This window comes from Balaenoptera ricei, chromosome 16, assembly GCF_028023285.1.
Source record: "Balaenoptera ricei isolate mBalRic1 chromosome 16, mBalRic1.hap2, whole genome shotgun sequence".
In the NCBI taxonomy this organism is placed as follows: domain Eukaryota; kingdom Metazoa; phylum Chordata; class Mammalia; order Artiodactyla; family Balaenopteridae; genus Balaenoptera; species Balaenoptera ricei.
Window position 1 is genome coordinate 26,158,520 of NC_082654.1, and position 19,538 is coordinate 26,178,057.

The 19,538-nt window shown below is 42.7% G+C and overlaps 1 protein-coding gene across 1 annotated transcript; it reads right to left on the reverse strand.

Moving 5' to 3' along the window:
* Nucleotides 1–6,808: 6,808 nt before the first annotated feature.
* LOC132351067 (small integral membrane protein 30-like) lies at nucleotides 6,809–9,133 on the reverse strand. Its single transcript, XM_059900778.1, has 2 exons — nucleotides 9,059–9,133; nucleotides 6,809–7,015 (listed from the first exon to the last, which is right to left on the reverse strand). Exons 1-2 carry the CDS (start codon nucleotides 9,131–9,133, stop codon nucleotides 6,809–6,811), a joined length of 282 nt encoding a protein of 93 aa, XP_059756761.1.
* Between the last annotated feature and the right edge of the window lie 10,405 nt (nucleotides 9,134–19,538).

Here is a 19,538-nt window from a genome sequence, read left to right on the forward strand (position 1 = left end):
ATCACTTCTATGTGGACTCTAAAAAGATAAAACAAGTGAATGAATATAGCAAAACAGAAACAGACTCACAGATATAGAGAACAAACTAGTGATTACCAGTGGGGAGAGGGAAGGCGGGGGTCAAGATAGGGGCAAGGGCTTAAGAGGTACAAACTACCATGTATAAATAAATAAGCTACAAGGGTATATATTGTACAGCACAGGGAATATAGCTGATATTTTATAATAACTTTAAATGGAGTATAATCTATAAAAATTTTGAATCACTATGTTGCATACCTGAAACTAATATTGTAAATCAACTGTATCTCCAAAAAAATATATAGCTTTTAAGGAGCTCTATCCATCACTTCAGTTCTTGCTCTGTAGACCTGGGAAACATTAGAAAACAAGGAAATTATATCAAGGAACCAAAATTTGGAGAGAAATACACACAGCACATAATTAAGTACAGGCTGTGAGTTCTGCAGAGGTTAAAAAAAGGAGTGAAGGAGAGACTGGCTGGAGTGCTACAGGGCCGCCTTCTGGAGGAGGTGAGATTTGAGCGGGTCTGAGGGAGATTTAGGGTTTGAAAGAGCCACCGGTGGAAGATGGTGCAACATGAGCAAAAGCGGTAAGAGAAAGTCAGCAGTACAAAAAGGAGACCAGCCCATTTGGAACATAGAGTTGAGCCTGGAGAATGTCTTGGGATAACGAGAGTCTTCAGGAAAAGCCCCTCCAGGCAGTAACCTTTGGTTTCCCTCGCGTTCCCAGCCGGCCCCGTGGTCTTACCCAATTAGCCCCAAAGAGCACCGGGGAGGCCAGAGACGCTGCACAGTTTTGGGCTACCACCAGGGGGCAGTATGGCCCAACAAGTTAGAGCTTCTCCGGTTCATTTAGAACTTTTTCTGAGTTCCTATTTTGTGCCAGGAGCTGAGCTGGGAGCTTAAAAGTATCTATCCAACAATCTAAGGGTCTAACGTTTGTGGAGCTCTTTGCATGGAGGTTGCAATGTACCTTTTCCTCGGTGATCTCATCTAATACTAATCACAATCCTGTGTGTTTTCCGTGTATTTGTCTCATCCCCATGGAGGAACTGATGTTGAGGGGTTTAAATTCAAACCGACTGTGAGGGAATCTGAATTTGAACCCAGGGCTACGATCTCCAACCCGTGCCCTCCGCTACAACCTGCAGCCTTTTGTCAAGGGGATAGGAGCATATAGGTATTTAGCATAATAATGAGTTGTATTAATAATTATTAAAAACCAATGGCAGAATTTCAGTTGGAGAAGATGAAGTTCTGGAGATGGATAGTGGTGATGGTTGCACAACAGTATGTATGTGCTTAATGCCACTGAACTGTTCACTTAAAAATGGTTAAAATGGTAAATTTTATGTTACGTATATGTTACCAGAATTTTAAAACATTCATTAATAACAGTAGTTAATGTTATATATTAGTAGCTGTCTTTTTAAAGCACTTATGAAGGTGTTAATCATTTAATTTTCACAACCACCAGTTGAGGTAGGTACTGTTCTTATTCCCATTTAACAAAGAATTTCGGGAACTCCCTGACGGTCCAGTGGTTAGGACTCTGCGCTTTCATGGGTTCCATCCCTGGTTGGGGGAACTAGGATCCCACAAGCTGTGCGGTGCGGCCAAACAATAAAATAAAATAAAATAATTTAATCACTTGGTCTGTCCTTCCTCCCTCCCTCCTCCACAACAACTCCAGTATAGGCTATGATCTGCATCTAACTAATCCTTGTTTGACCAGCATTTTAAAGTGTGATGGAGTGGAAAGACCATGGTCTTTGAAACTGACCGACCTGGAGCAGATATGGGCTCTGCTGCTTTACCAGCTGAATGTTCTTGGGCAAGATACTTAATCTCTCTGAGCTTCAATTTTTTCATTTATGCAATAAAGATAATAATAGTACCCAATGGGCAAATAAGTGTAAAATGCTTAGCATAATGCCGATACATAGTAAGCACTTGAAAACGATGGCCGTTCTTATTATTTGCACATAGTAGAGTGTTCAGAAAATAATAAGTAAATGGATCGATGTGTCTTGAGAGTACCTGAAATAGCTCCTGGCCCTCCTGGGCACGTTAGAGGGAGGATATTCAGTCCCAATCAGTTTAGCCCAATCAGTCCAGGAATGACAGGACTGGATAAGCTTCTTTGAGTCCAACTCCATCATTTTACAGAGGAAGCCAAAGCCCAGGAAAGGGAGTAGTTTTGTGCGAGGTCACCCTTTGTGTCAGTCAGCCAGGAAGTTACCCTGAGAAGGAGTCTGGGGTGGTGAAAGCCCCGCCCCTGGAGCCAGGCCTGGGTGGTGATGTGAGCTTCACATTAGCCAGCCTGGGGCCTCTCCCAGAAAACAGGTTGTCATCAAGTCCCTTCCAGCCTTGGGTTTGTTCTGAGAGGTGCTCACCTCTGCCCTTTTTCTGCAGGAGCAGCCAAGAGGATCATGAAACTGGGAAATCAGCTGTTTATCCTAGCTTCTAGGGTGGGGAGTGAGGGGAGAGAGGCAAGGGGAGGGGCTCTGGGCACCTAGCCCTAGCAACACCTTTGGTTAATATTTATTCTTTCTCCTTCCTTGGTCTGGAAACTAAGGGGAATTCAAGCAGCACCATGTGAAGCAAGATCCCAGGGGCTCTGAGAAGCTTGTTCCAGTGAGAGGTGACTCAGCACAGACCTCAGAACCACAGGGAGTGTCCTGCAGTCTGGATTCTGCGTAGGCCTGTGCGCACTATGTGGGCCACCGTGGCTGTTACTGTAGGTCTCCTGAGGGGAGGTTTTGTCTCCTAGGAGCCCGAGGATGTCCTGGCCACCCCCCAGCTAAAAAGTGGGTGGTAGGACCAGGGTCCTCGTTGTGGTTTCATCTCTAAATAATGTACTTTCCCTTGAAGAAGCCCTTCATGTTTTGTCTGGATACAGCAGCCCTCCTTCTCTGCAGGCTCTTGTCAGTGCCATCTCCAGACTGGGATTTCTAGAACAGATGTCATCAGGGCACTCCCAAAAGATGCCTCACTGCTTGTAAATTGAGCTGTCATCCTTAGCACAATGTGGTCCTGACCAAAATTTCTGCCTCATCACAACCCCCACTCCTTCCTCCCACCAGGTACCCTGTACTATAGCTCAGGGTTTTGCAGCATGAACTGTCCTCAGAAGCATCGGGGACACTTGTTTTTAAAAATGCAGATTCCTAGGCCTACCAGATCCATTGCTCCCGGGGCCTGGGAACCTGCTTTTTAATGATACTGAGGCTGATTCTTGTGCAGACTGCCATTTAAAAACTACTGCTCTGCCAAACCAGATTGTTATTTCATGACTATCTGGGCCCTCGGTGCACTTTCTCATGCTGTTCCTCTTCCTAGAATACCCTTCCTATCCTTCCCAGGCTGGTGCACTCTGCTCCTTCTTTAAGGTTTATCTCATGTTAGCTCTTTTGTGCTCCTTCACCCCAAATCTAGGTTCCTTTCTTTGTGTTCACACAACCCCACTGCACTTTCTACCTACCTCTGCCCTAGAATTTTCATATTGTCAGGGTTGGTTCCTCTGCTTGTTTGTGAACTCCATAAAGACCATAGATAATTCGTTTTTAAATTCCAGAGACCTAGCAAAGTACCTGGCAGACAGAAAGCATGTTTGCTGAATGAATGAATGAGTGAATGAATGGAGACCAGTCTAAGTCAGAAAGGTAGATTTAACCCATTTTGTAACTGACAAAAAGAGTCAGGATTAATCGTGCAGGTTTCCTGCTTCACAATTTCAGTCTGTTACTTGGTCTAAATATTTAGTCTACTCTTGAGGAAGCTACAGATTTATGTTTTGGCAAGAGCTATTTAGATTAGCCATGAGTTAGGACTTAGAATTACTATTTTTTAAAATCTCAAAATGTGATTCTGTCTTAAGCCAAGGAACTGCTCTCTCCTGATTGCTTTGAGGATAGAACTCACCAGACTTTTTCTCCACCTCAGATCTGTTCCTCAGGATCATCCATCTCATAATTCTTGACCTTTTAACTCTAGTGCCATACCTGCCACCTCAGCCAGGCACACCCTGGACCTTGTCATGACTGCTTCAGCTCAGAAATGCCAACATGCCAGTCTCTGGCCAGAACTTCCTGGCCTTCAGCTTACTCACTTCCTCCACTCCCAGTTCACCTGCTCTCTGACATCATGACTCCCTGATCTCTTTCCTAAGCCCCAACCCACAAGTAGCCTCCTTTCTTCTTCCCCTTCCACAGGGAGGTGCCCCTCCTCCCATCCCAGGCAATCCCTCGCCTGGGCGCTGGACTCCATCCCTCCCGATCCCTCAGCACTGCGTCATGTCGTCACCTCCCTTTCCTCCATCTTCAGTCTCTCCCCTGCTGTTTTCCTACCACACATCAACGCAGTCAAGCTCCTCTCACCTTTTTGGCTACCTTCCTCTAGCTATTAGCCAGTTAAGGTCTGGGACCAATTCTGATTGTGTGGAGGTTTCCCCACACCACCAAGCGATTCTTGGATACCAGCTGGGTGTCCTACAATTCAACTCAGTTCTGACACTATCTACCCAGAGATAGCATCAGATCCCACAGGTTAAGGGCTCAGTCCCACGAGACTGCCCACCCACCTTCAGATGCCAATTGAAAGCCCAGGTTGTGACCTGTGCTTCTGTTCAACTGGCTGTAAGTCAGAGGTTCCCACGACCCCCTCCTTCCTTGGGTTTGATTAATTTGCTAGAGTGGCTCACAGAACTCAGAGACACATTTTACTTATTAGATCCCCGGTTTATTTTAAAAGGATATAACTCATGGATAGCCAGATAGAAAGAGATGTTCACCAACCTGGAAGTGCTCTAAACCCCATCCTTTTGGGTTTTTATGGAGGCTTCATTGTATAGGCATGATTGATTAAATCATTGGCCATTGGTGATTGATTCAACCTCCAGCCCCTCTCCCATCCCCAGAGCTCAGGGGCGTGGAAAGGTTCCACCCCTCTAGAAACATGGTTGATTTTCCTGGCAGCCAGCCCCATCCTTAGGTGTGGTCCAAGAGACCTCATTAACAGAAGACATCTTTATCACTTTCATCACTTAGGAATTTCCAAGGGCTTTAGACGCTCTGCCAGAAACATATGAAGACCAAATATATATTTCTTATTATAAATCACAATATCACACCAATCTTTCAAGTTCCCTTCACAGCATAGCTTATCAAGAGTAGGCCTAATTTGCTACCCACTCATTCCCAGCCCAGTTTCTGTCCCCACCATTCCAGTGGTTCTTTCCAAGACCCCAGGTACTCCCAGCCTCCTAACTGTAAAATTCACTGAGCAGTTTTTAGTTGCTATTTTGCCTGCACTTTGTGTGGTATTTGACACGAGGAGCCACTCCTTTCTTCTTGAATCTCTGTTCTTCCTTGGTTTGCAAAGCACTCTACCTACCACCATCTTTATGGGGTCCTTTTCCTATTCTCAGACGTCAGCAGTCCATACCTTTCCTTGTTTAGCCCTTCTAGCTTCTTGTTTTATTCGTTCCCTCTGATATACCTCATATAATCTGAAGCTTGCCACTTGGTATGCAAGACATCTGAACTTTAGTAAAATGAGGGTTGTCATGAAAAGTACAACATAGGCTTGCAAAGGGCTCAGCAAAGTGCCTGCCACAGAGTAGAGACTCCCTAAATGGTAGTACTTTGTATTATTATTGTTAATAATAAAATAATGTCTTTATCTCTGCCCTATAGGTTTACATCTCTCTTTATTATTATTATTTTTTTAACTTACCTAATGGGTTTATATTTGATATAGTACTTCTCACCATGGAGATGTTACCAGTTAATATAAAGATTTTTTTTAATAAATTTATTTATTTTATTTATATATTTTTGGCTGTATTGGGTCTCTGTTGCTGCGCACGGGCTTTTTCTAGTTGTGGTGAGAGGGGGCTACTCTTCGTTGCGGTGCGCGGGCTTCTCATTGCGGTGGCTTCTCTCGTTGTGGAGCACGGGCTCTAGGCACACGAGCTTCAGTAGTTGTGGCATGCGGGCTCAGTAGTTGTGGCTCGTGGGCTCTAGAGCACAGTCTCAGGAGTTGTGGCGCATGGGCTTAGTTGCTCCGCGGCATGTGGGATCTTCCCGGACCAGGGCTTGAACCCGTGTCCCCTGCATTGGCAGGCGGATTCTTAACCACTGCGCCACCAGGGAGACCCTAAAGATTTTTTTTGTTTTTGTTAAACATTAAATCTCTTCTCCATTTCAATGTCAATATAAAGTATTTTTTTTACATTAAATCTTTTCTCCATTTCAACGTTAGATACATCGAATACATTTTCTAAACGTTTTCCCCAACAAAGAGATAAGTTTTAATTTTTGACCAACTGTATTTAATATCTAGGTACAGTATTAACTTGGGAGATAACAAAACAAAACTCCATTAAAAATATGGAGAAAAGACTCCTCAATGATGCAGGAGGCAGTGATTATAACTTAAACAGTGGCAATTTCCCAGGATTCTGGGCAAGAGTTTTCTTCTTCCTGTTGAGAATTCTGAAACTATGAAATACTACTTATGCAAAGTTCAGCCATCTCACTTCTTTGACCTTCTTTCTAACTAGCAAACGCAAATTACCGACGGCATTTTTCAGTGCGTTCTTTGCGGTGAAGAAAACGTTTTGTTTTCCATTTAACATAGTATATCAATTTGTTCCTATTTATAGGGAAATAACCAAGACTATGAACTACCCTATTTACTGTTTCTTGGGAACTTTCAGTCACCAAAACTCAGTTCTGAACCTCAATAGCACAAAGGTTTTCAGGGCAAGGTTTGATTCAGAGTCACATCTGTCCATTTCTCTTTCGTGCATACACCCCCAAACAAGCACAAATGCCTGTAATGCTGAGAACCACACCGAGCAAGAGAGCGATTGCATCTCCGGCTTCTACTGCTTCAACAACAGGCAGCACCAAAAGCAATGAAAAGAGAACTAGGAACAATTGTGTTGAAACTGAGATCTTGATGTTGAGATCTTGAGGTGACCAGTTCTTAAAGGCAGAAGGTTTCAAAGAAAGCGGTATTTGTTTAATTCTATCAGTTCAGGATGCTGAGGCTAAGAGCTTCCACGTGACAGCACCTTCAAGGAAGCAGCCATTACAGGAATGGCGAGCAGGGCTATTATTGTTTTTTAAACTTTTTATTATGGTGATTTTTGACCGGTCTCCAGAGTAGACAGAATTGCATAAAGGATCTCTGTGTACCATGCCTCAGCCCTAACAACCATTGCCCCATGGCCAGCCCTGCCCCATTCACCCATATTTTCTACAAAAGATACAAACTTTAAAAAATAACCATAATACTATTATCATACTTAAAAAAATATCCAACCTTCTGAGATCAATTTGTAGTGTATCTGATTCCTTTAAGATATTGCCACCTGGATATTCTCCAGGTACTTCAAACTCAGCTTGTTCAAAGCTGAACTCACCACCTTCTCAGAAACCTGTTCCTCCCCCACCAACTCTGTGGGCCCTGTCTTGGTGACGGACACCACTGTTCATCACTCCCTCAGGTCAGGACTTTGGGAGTAGCCTTTTGGCTCCTCATTCTTCCTGACGCCCCATCTAGCCACTCACCTCCTAGAGATCTCTAGTGTCTGTCCCCTACGTCTCCCCTGCCACTGTCTTACATTATCAGGCTCTTATTGGGTTCTTTGCCCCTGGGCATTAGCTTTTTAACTGGTCTCCTCATTGAGTTTTCACCCGCTAATCTTTTTTTTTTTTTTAACATCTTTATTGGAGTATAATTGCTTTACAATGGTGTGTTAGTTTCTGCTTTATAACAAAGTGAATCAGTTATACATATACATATGTTCCCATATCTCTTCCCTCTTGCATCTCCCTCCCTCCCACCCTCCCTATCGCACCCCTCTAGGTGGTCACAAAGCACAGAGCTGATCTCCCTATGCTATCACCCGCTAATCTTTTAATGCTATTGCCATAATTTTTTTGTGGTAAAATCCACATAACATAAAATTTACCATTTTAACCCATACAGTTAAGTGGCATCAAGTATATTCACGTTATTATGAAATCACTACCACCATCCATCTCTAAAACTTTTTCATCTTCCCAAACTGAAACTCTGTACCCATTAATCAGTAATTCTCCATTACCCATATCCCTGGCTCCTTCCTGGTAACCATCATTCTACTTTCTGTCTCTGTAAATTTGACTACTCTAGGTACTTCATACAGTATTTGTCCTTTTGTGGGTGGTTTATTTCACTTAGCACGATAAGGTTCCACGTTGTAACATGTAACAGAATTTTCTTCCTTTTTAAGGCTGAATAACGTTCCGTTGTATATATGTACACCACATTTTGATTATTTATTCATTCGTCACTTGGGTTGCTTTTACCTTTCAGCTATTATGAATAATGTTGCTATAAACATGAGTAGACAAATATCTGAGACCCTGCTTTTAATTCCTTTGGGTACATACCCAGAAGTGGAATTGCTGGACCATATGGTAATTCTATTTTTACTTTTTTGAGGAACTGCCCTGCTGTCTTCCATGGCAGCTGCACCATTTTGCACTCCCACCAGCAATACACAAGTGTTCCAATTTTTCCACGTTCTCACCAACACTTATTATTTTCTATTTTTTTGATTATAGCCATCCTACTGGCTATGAGGTGATACCTTATTGTGGTTTTGGTTTGAATTTCCCTAATGATTAGTGATGTTGACCATCTTTTCATGTGCCTATTGGCCATTTGTATATCTTCTTTGGAGAGAGATTGATTCAAGTCCTTTGCCCATTTTTGAATCAGATTGTTTTTTGTTGTCCCATTGCATGAGTTGCCCTTTTTCTCTGTTAAGAGTGTACTTTGATGCACAGAAGTTTTCAATTTTGATGTAGTCCACTTTATCTGTTTTTGCTTTTGTTGCCTGTGCTTTTGGTATCATATCCTCCAATAACCTTTTAAATACATACATTTATATCCTTCCACTGTCCGTTTATAATCCTGCTATGGTTCCCTCTTTTAAACTCCTTAATGATCTAGTCTCTGTCCTTCTTCAGTCTCACCTCTTGGCGATAGCTCCACCCAAATATACTTATCAAGTCACTATGAATTACTGCATAGCTCTGAGCATTCACCATTCTTTACACTGGCTGGTTCCACTTTCTCTCTCTCTTCGTTTTTCACTAAACTACCTTTCATTCACCTTTTAAGACTTCTTCAATACCTCCTCCTCTAAGAAGACTTCTTTGAATTTTCCCAGAGTTAGGTGCCTTCCTTGTCTTTCCATTGTTGACTTTTACTGTAACACTTATCAGAATGTGTTTTAAATGTCGGCTCACCTGTGTCCTGTCCCTCCAGGTAGACTGTAAATTCCTTAAGGGCAGGGCCCTATCCCTGTCTTGTCATCTGCATGCTGCTCAAACTTAGTTGAACAATTGAACTGGAATCTCTGCCACTGTTCAGTTGTTTTGACCTTGAGAAAACTAGTTAAACTCCCCGGGTCTCAATTTTCTCATAAAATCGTTAGGATTTATTGAGATTATATTTGGAAGGTGCTTGGTGCTTACTCTGGGCCAGAGTAAAAGCTCAACAAAAAAATGAGCTGTTATTATCATCAACTTGTTGAATTGATATCTCAAGCTCTAGTCAGTTGTATGACTTCGGACAAAATTCTTAAACTCTCAGGGCCTCAGTTTTTTCTTCTGTAAAGTGAAGTGTTTGACCTGGATCCTCTATAGCAGTGGTTCTCAAACTAGGCTGCACATTGCAATCATCTGGGGAGCTTTAAAAATACTGATGTCTAGGTCCCTCTCCCAAATATTCTGATTTAATTGGTGTGAGGTACAGCCGGGCAAGGGTATTTTTAAAAAGCTCCCCTGGTGATTCTAATGTTTAGCCAGAATTAAGAACCACTGATCTAAAGTTTCTTCCAGATATAACACGTTGATATAACAAGTTGAGCTGCCAGGATTCTTTGGAGGTGGGGGTGGGGGGTGGATGGAATGTCTATCAGCGTTTTTCTGCTATCACTCTTTGTTAGTTTAGCAGGAAGCATTATTGAACAGGCTCACTAAGCTGGAATTCCAAGAGTATTTGTGGATTCCTGAGTGTTTATACTTAGCAGCTCCCTCCATCCTGGAGTGACCTGGGGGACCAGAACTCTGAGAAAGAAAAAAATTGGCTTCTCCTTACCCCACTGCTCTAAACCAAGGCCCTGGAGTCTACCTTGGAGTGTTGTACTGTGGAGTCCTAGTCAGGCTGCAGGAGAGGGTGGAGGGAAAGGTCCTTGGTATAAACTTAGTGGGGAAACTTGGGGCCCTGACTAGAAGGGGATGGAGGCTGAGAGTCACAAATATGCATTCCTTTAGGGTGCTTTAACACCATATTCACAGCCATTACTTATATGATTCCCAGAACAACCTTGAGAAATACAAAGCAGGCATTACTGCCCCCATTTTGTAGAAGAGAAAAACAAGTCTCTGAATGGTTGAGGACTTCACAAAAAATTACACGGTTGGGTTAGCAGCAGGACCAGCATGACAGCCCCTGTGTCCTGACTCCCCAAGCTGGTAGTGGAGTTAATGATCAGCTATGCCTACGTGATGAAGCCTCCATAAAAATCCCAAAGGTATGGAGCTCAGGGAGTTTCCAGGTTGGTGAACACATGCAAGTACTAGGAGGGTGATACACCCTGCATTCACTGGGACAGAAGCTTCTGTGCTCGGACCCTCCCAGACCTCACCTTATATATCTCTTCATCTGGCTGTTCATCTGTATCCTTTAATAAATTGGTAAATGTAAGTAAATGTGTCTCTGAGTTCTGTGAGCTACCCTAGCAAATAATTGAATCCAAGGAGGAAGACGTCATGGGAACCTCCAATTTGTAGCCAAGTCAGACAGAAGATGTGGGTATCCTGGTGGCCTACTACTTGTGATTGGCATCTGAATCTTGGTTGTGGGGATGGGGGGGGATGGGGGCAGTCTCGTGGGACTGAGCCCTTAACCTGTGGGATCTGACGCTGTCTCTAGTAGCTGGTGTCAGGATTGAGTTAAATTGTAGAACACCCTGCTGTGTCACAGAGAATTGGTTGGCGTGGGGGAAAACCCCACACCTCTGGTGTCAGAAGTGTTGTGAGTGCGGTAGTGGTGTGAGAGCAATGAAAAACACGGGTGGAAAGACTGAGGTTTTATCTAAAACACCCAGGTAGCTCAGTCTTTCTTGGCTCCTTGGAGTTGGAGCTGTGGTTCTAAAAGGCCCCATCAAATGCTACCGCGAACAACTGAAATAACTCTGCCCAATTCCCCTGTGATCCCTCGCCTCTGAGCATAGCAGTGCTAAATGGGATCATTAGCAAATGCCTTCAGTTCTGCAGTTTGGGGTGTTCAGTACTAGCTTTGAGGCTTGGACACTCAGGGAGGTGTTTAGTTGTAATGGCCCATGTGTCCAGGGACACTCACAAGGGCCTGTAGAGCACTGTTAGTCAAATGCAAATGCTGGGTCACAGACAGGGGTTGGCCCTTGGCCACTGGCTCAAGATGAAATGGAAAAACCAGAACAGGGTAGTGATTTTTTTTTTTTTTAACTAAGCTCAATTTAATTTAAAGCCCTGTCTTTTATTCTGAGATTATGTCTTTCCTACTTTTTTTGGTCTTAAAATTGCCTTTCATAAAATAGTGGTAATGGTAGATGGCAGTTTATTTTAATGTCCTGAATGGCATAGTTAAAATAGCCACCCTATGTGAATTCCTAAAATTGCTTTTGAAATGTTATTGATCCAAGGAATCCTGAGGTTGGTAACACTCACCATTTTGGAGGGCCATGTGATCTCAACTCTTCAGGGGCGTGGGAGGCCACAGAGAGAGCCTCACCTCGAGGGCAGTGGTAAAAATTGAACAGTAAAATAACTATAATGCCTGGAGTTGGACTTTGCCACCTATAAGTTCGCAGAACCACTTTGGTTTTATTTAACAGACATTTATGTCGTGCTTCCTAAATGCCCAGCCCAGTCTCAACTGCTGCACAGACGTGATCTCATTTCATCCTCATCAAGCCTTTGAGGTACATGCTATTATTATCTTCACTTCCATTTTAAGGATGAGGAAACTAAGATGTGAGGGCATTGAGAAACTTGCCCAAGGTCACAGCTAGTTAGCAGCAGAGCCAGAAGTCAAAGCCAGGGAGTTTGGCTCTGGAGTCCATGCTCTTAATCCCTAAACCATGCTGCCTGGTTAGAAGCAATTTCAGACTTTTGTGGCATGTAATGATCTATTTTCAGCCTCTGACTCCATAGACAGAAGCTGCCTGTGGACTAAGCTGCCTGATCTGTATTGAGCAGCTGTCAGTGATCTCTTTTGAGCCCTTTCACAACACCACTGGGAGAATCAGTGGGCAGATGGCTCTTGGACAGAGCCTGGCAAGTAAGCAACGGTGAAAGCAGTGAACTTTGGATAAGGTCAGCAAGTCCTTGTAGCTTGGAACCTGGGTCTGTGCAAAGGCCTTCTGAGAGGTCCCCTAGAGCTTAGACATGTGGTTTTCAAGCACATTTTTTAAAGCAACCAAACGCTTTTTTCAATCATAGACACATGGGCAGTTAATACATACACACATACACCCCATCTATGTGAAATCCCTTCTTAAAGCAGATACAAGTGGAGGGTGTGTTGAAGCAGAAGTGGGGATCCAGTTGATCTTACTCTGATCCCTTATGCAGTATTGAGTCACTATCTGGGAACTTAGAGCTTTGAGGAGCACAGTTTAAAAACCATTGCTCCAGACCATGGTTTCCTGGAGTATGTCCTACAAAATATTAGTCTTGTAAGATGCTTTGTAGGAAAAAAAAGTTTCGTGGTCAAATACATTTGGGAAACTCAGGTTGTTTCATCCTTGCTTTGTGATTTACAGTTACTTATTAGCGGGTAAAGAGTCTGAGAAGTCTGGAAGGGGGTGAAACCACTTTTAATCCACAATTTTCCTCTTAAAAAAATGGATGAATTGAAAAAAGGGTGAATCGTTTTATATTTACACAGTGCAATACTATAGAGCAATGAAAATAGATGAACAATTGCTACATATGGATGCATCTTACTACTATACTAATAAGTGAAAGAAGCCAGACACAAAGGCATGTCTACTCTATGAGGTGGGAGGTGACATAGTGCATGGAAGGGGGCATGAGATGAGTTTTGAAGCTTCTGGTTATATTTTATATCTTGATTTGGGTGGTGGTTACATAAGTGTGTTTACTTCGTGAAAATGATTTGTGCATTTTTCTGCATATATATATGTTTATGTTATGCTTCAGGAAAAAAAGGGAAAAGCAAACAGAATACCAACATAGAAGGGACCCAAAAAGAAATGTACATGAATTTAGCTCATTAAAAAAATATATATATATATTTTTTAATACTGCAGTTTTTCTGAATCAGGTTATCTGGTTCAAAGGCAGGCCTCCTGGAAAACTCATAGGATGAAGGGTTTCCCCTGGACCACCACTAGAGAAAAGGTATTATAGTATGCACTGAGCAAGGAGGCCCACATTTATTTGACTCTCTAGTCTGTATCTGTTTCTGGTCTTCATTCCCAATTCCCTGTGTATTAGTTTCCTATTGCTGATGTAACTAATTATCACAAATTTCGTGGCTTAAAGCAACACAAAAGTATTATCTTAATTCTGGAGATCAGAAGTCTGAAACGGGTTTCAGCGGATTAAAATCAAGGTCTTATCCAGCTATGTTCCTACGTTCCTTCTGGAGGCTCTTGGCGAAAATCAGTCTCCTTGCCTTCTTCAGCTTTTAGAGGCTGCAGGTATTCCTTGGCTCATGGTCCGCTTCCGTCTTCATAGCTAGCAATGGCCAGCTAACTCTTTCTCACATCACATCACTGACGCTGACTCTTGTCCTTCCCTCTTCTACATTTATTATTTTTTTAAGATTTATTTATTATTTATTTATCTTATTTATTTTTGGCTGCGTCGGGTCTTAGTTGCACACGCGGGGTCTTTGTTGAGGGATGCTGGATCTTTCGTTGTGGTGCGTGGGCTTCTCTCTAGTTGTGGAATACTGGTTTTCTCTTCTCTAGTTGTGGCACGCAGGCTCCAGGGTGCGTGGACTCTGTATTTGTGGCATGTGGGCTCTGTAATTTGCGGCACATGGGCTTTCTAGTTGAGGCCCGCGAGCTCAGTAGTTGTGGTGCGTGGGCTTAGTTGCCCTGCGGCATGTACTCCCTGTTTAAGGTCAGCTGATTAGCAAACTTAATTCCATCTGCTACCTTAATTCTCCTTTGCTCTATAATTGCGACACAGTCACAGGTTCTGGGGATTAGGCCATTATTCTGTTTACCACACCTGCTAAGGGATTAGATACAGATCCTAGTACTTAACCTATTCTCTCTTCTATTACCATGGGTTTTCTTTCAGATAGTTAGCATCTGACCAAAAAATTAGTTGAAAATAATTGTTTTGGGTTTGCTGAAAGTAAAAGTAATGAACTCAACTATCCATCACTCAAATGAGAGATTTATTTACTTTTAACCCAATAGGACACTTGTTACAAGAGTGCTATAGATGCCAGGTAAGGGAGGACCCCAGTTTGTGGCAGGCTTGGAAAACTGTGTGGGTCTCAGGGACTGCACCCTCTTCCTGCCAATGAAATGTAATCATTGAGGGCTAGTATCTGACATCTGAAGTGGAGCCAAGAAAGGGGATTAAAAGACTGGTGCTCTGAAGGTGAGGTGACATAGTTTGTAATCCCTGATCATACAATTATGAGTCAGTTTCTTTGTTTGGGTCAATTGAATAGTTTCCACAGTATTGAAAAACTGCTGTTCACAGTGGCTCCTTGGACTAGCAAAGAAGGAAGAGACCCAGAAAGTCAGTTGTTGCCCAGGCAGCAGGCAGCAGGAGGTGGCTCAGACTGGCTGCTGCCATGGCAACATTGATTACTGTCACAGGCAGGCATGTGGTAGGTAGACAGCAATTTTCAGAGAACACATGGACCACCTGCAACAGAATTACCTGGAGAGTTAGTTTAAATATGAATTCCCAGGCTGCACAGCCAGAGATTGGGATGAGATCTGGAATCTGCCTTTTTGAAAGGCAACCCTTATTCTTTTTTTTCTTTCAATTTATTTGTTTTTATTTATTTTATTTTTGGCTGTGTTGGGGTCTTTGTTGCTGTGCACGGGCTTTCTCTAGTTGCGTCGAGTAGGGGCTACTCTTCGTTGCGGTGCACGGGCTTCTCATTGCGGTGGCTTCTCTTGCTGCAGAGCACGGGCTCTAGGTGTGCAGGCTTCAGTAGATGTGGTGCGTGGTCTCAGTAGTTATGGTGTACGGTCTCAGTAGTTGTGGCTCATGGGCTCTAGAGCACAAGCTCAGTAGTTGTGGCGCACAGGCTTAGTTGCTCCACGGCATGTGGGATCTTCCCAGACCAGGGCTCGAACCCGTGTCCCCTGCATTGGCAGGCGAATTCTTAACCACTGTGCCACCAGGGAAGCCCAGCCCTTATTCTTGATTGTAGTTTAAGAACCACTGATTGAAGAAAATAATGCATCCCTGTTACAAGTCCGTATACAAACCCTTGTTGTATATCCTTGGATGAGGCCTCACCTCTTTGCTGTGAAAACCAGAGCCACTTTCTTGCTTACGAAGGCCCAGTCCTCAAAAGACAAAGTAGATGTGCTGTCCCAGGAATTGATAATGACAAATGCCCAAGTTTTACAAGTGCTAAGAGTTTAAATAGTCCTTTCATGATTTCTGCAAGAATGGAAGTTTTTTTTTTCCCCAAGGAACATCTAGTAACATCTCACAGAACTAGTCATGTCAAAATATACTTTGGGACTCCCAAAATAAATTTCCCAAATGGGTGAAATGCTGTTCAATATCACTGGGAAGGACTAGGGTGGGACCCAAGCAGGTTTCGATATGAACCCAGGACTGGAGAGGATGGCTAAGATGCAGGACTGAGCCTCTGATATGATGGAGAGATACCATTCTTCCTCTAGGAAGGTGGGACTATAGCGTATACATAAAGAACACCACACAGGCTTCCTGATTTTTCTAAGAATCACTGCTGTCATGAGCCACTGTTGCTGATGAGAATGTGTTCTTATCCCTTACATGAGTTAAGAACAAGTGGATTAGTGGATGTGTGAAATTCAAAGTGTTTTATATTTCTCTAATACTACTGCAATACTTGTAACTCAAGGTGTGGGCAAATTCTGATTTGCTAGTTGTAGTGAACACTCTTGACTGCCTACCTAGCATCCACTCCCCACCCCTTCTCCCTGTCAAAAATCCCAGTTTTGCTCAGATATCCTCTCCATCCCCAAAACCCAGGGACAAATCTGATTAACCAGTGTATGATCCTTCCTCGGCAATGAGTATTGGTCCTGGGGGTCTGCATGTGTCCTAATTCATCCCAGTGAGGTTGAAGGGAAGGACTTAGAATCTTTTGTTGACACAAACAAGGATACTTGTAGCCATCTTACAAGCAATGAGGGGAACATGTTTTAGGATGAAGGCAACCCTGAATGTTGCAGGACAGAGAAATGAAACCTGTTCCTTGTGGCAATGTCAGTGACTGAATCGTGTACCCTGGAGTCCACAATACCTCTGGATTTTCTTATTGTTTAAGCCTGTTTTAACTGGGTTTTCTGTTACTTATGGTCAAAAAATCTCCTAATGTCTACAGTTGCTCGTTTGCTTTGTACTCTCTGGTTTATGCATTTTATATGTAACACGTAAAAAAAAAGAAAGAAGATTAGATTGTGGGCTGAGAGAATAATGATCGGTGGGACAAAATTTGTTTATATAAAAGCTGTTGTGAGTTGTGTGCTTCTTCCTGTATTATCACGCCTTTCAGTTCCCACAAGTGTCCACATCCAGAAGACAAATTCATTAAATCAGTTTCTTTTTGTATTTCTTGTCTCAGAATTAATTATATGTGTCTAGCTTCCTTTTAGCACAGAATATTGTTTACTGAGGTTGATGCAGAGTGCTAAGATGGGGACATTCAGTTAGGAAGTGCCTTCATTGAGTAATGGCATAAAGCCTAAACTTACCTAAGCTTATCAAAGAAGTGGCTTTCCCAATAGACGAGTGAATGCTCTTTCTCATTCTGACATTAGTATGCCTTACTTTTTGGTCCTAATATAGATGCTGCTTAACCTGAACACGTGAAATGCTCTATAGGGGGCTGGCAGGTCTGGTCCCACAGTGAAGAGGGGTTCCATCGTTAAGCCCAACAATTTACCACTTAGAGACCAAGATTGGAATGGTTGGTGTTGTAGCAGATCTACCTGGAAACAAATTGTACTGTGGTCTCACTCACGTTCCTGCTCCAAGAGACTGCTGACGACTTCACAAAGTAGAATGCAGGGATATAAGCCCTGATGTGCTTTTTTTTGGTTTTAAAATAATTTAATCAAACTCAAAGCATTGTAAAAGGCATTAAAATAAAATCCACTCACAATCCTACCACACATTCATTTAGTTATTAATTAATTTATGTAAAAATATATATGGATGGAATCCCCAATGTGCCAAACCCTGGGCTAGGTGCTGTATCCTCTCTCACGGGATGAGACAGACACAGTGGACAAGACTGTCTCTGCTCCTCTGGAGCTTACAGCCTAATGAAAAGGGCAGATATTAAAGACATAATCACACAAATATTTATTTAATTGCAATTGTGGGATGGGAAGGGAAGGGAAGGGAAGGTACGGGCAACATGAAAGAATACTGGGGTAGGGAGATTGGGAAGCCCTCTCTGAGTTACATTTGAGCTAAGGCCGAAAGGATGAATAGAGTTCAAAACGTAAAAAGAGCTTTTATGGAGGGACGTGGGGACCAGCAACTGAAAAGTGGCAATTTGGAAGGAGCTCAGTGAACATGGAGGAAATGGTCCTATTTATGTATTTGATTTCTTTTTTTTAAGTGTTTTTGAATTTTTTTCCATTTTATTTAAAAAAAATTTGTATCTGTGTAATGAACACTTATTTTTTTTCTTTTCCATTATGGTTTATCTTAGGATATTGAATATAGTTCCCTGTGCTATATAGTAGGACCTTGTTGTTTATCCATTCTATATGTAATTGTTTGCATCTGCTAACCCCAGACTTCCAGCCCACCCTCCCTTGAATTTTTTTTACTGTGGTAGAATATATATAACACAAAATTTGCCATTTTAGCCATTTTTAAGTGTACAACTTAGTGGCATGAGTACATTCACAGTGTTGTGCAACCATCACCACTGCCTGTTTCAACACTTTTTTCATCATCACAAACAGAAATTCTGGACCCATTAAGCAATAACTTCCCATTCCTCCCCACTGCCCCAGTCTCTGGTAACCTCTAATCTACTTTCTGTCTCTATGAGTTTGCCTATTTTAGATACTTCACAAAAGTAGTATCATATAATATTTGTCCTTCTGTGTCTGGCTTATTTCACTTGGCATAATGTTTTCAAGGTTTATCCATGTTGTAGCAGTACCAGAACTTCATTTATTTGTATGGCTGAGTAATAGTCCATTGTATGGATGTACCATACTTTGTTTATCCATTCATGTGTTGATGGCCATTTGGGTTGATTCCACCTTTTGGCTACTATGAATGATGCTACTGTGAACATTGGCATATGAATGTCCATTTGAATCCCTGTTTTCAGTTCTTTGGGGAATATACCCAGAAGTAGAATTGCTGGGTCATATGGTAATTCTATGTTTAGCTTTTTGAGGAACCACCACAGAGGCTGCACCATTTTGCTTTCCTACCAGCAGTGCAGGAGGGTTCCAGTTTCTCTACATCCTTGCCAACACTTACCTCCTTTTTTTTTTTCCTTAATGTAGGTATGAAGTAGTATCTCTGTGTATTCGATTCTGACTCTTCTGTCTCCTCAGGAATCCATCTATCCTGAAACTCTGAAGTTTTTCGGGACCACTGATCTGGCATGGGGCTTATAATGACCTGCCTTCATCTTTTACCTAAGTGTCTAATTTCCTAAATAGATATTCAGCAACTCTGGGGTAAAGTGTGGGTTGGGAATCAATTTATTTATTTATTTTTGGCTGCGTTGGGTCTTCGTTGCTGCACGCAGGCTTTCTGTAGTTGCGGCGAGCGGGGGCTACTCTTCATTACAGTGCGCAGGCTTCTCATTGTGGTGGCTTCTCTTGCTGCAGAGCACGGGCTCTAGGTGCACGGGCTTCAGTAGTTGTGGCACATGGGCTCAGTAGTTGTGGCTCACGGGCTCTAGAGCACAGGCTCAGTAGTTGTGGCGCACAGGCTTATTTGCTCTGCGGCATGTGGGATCTTCCCGGACCAGGGCTCGAACCCGTGTTCCCTGCATTGGCAGGCGGATTCTTAACCACTGTGCCACCAGGGAAGTCCCGGGGGATCAATTTAGATTTCCAGTATTTACTACCTGGTAGATGTTTGATAAATAGAACAATTGTGATAGAGGTTGCAGATCTTATCTCTCTCATGTTGTAAACACCCAGTGGAAGTTTCCAACAGGCACCTCAGAGATCTTTGCTTGATTCAAATGAATTAA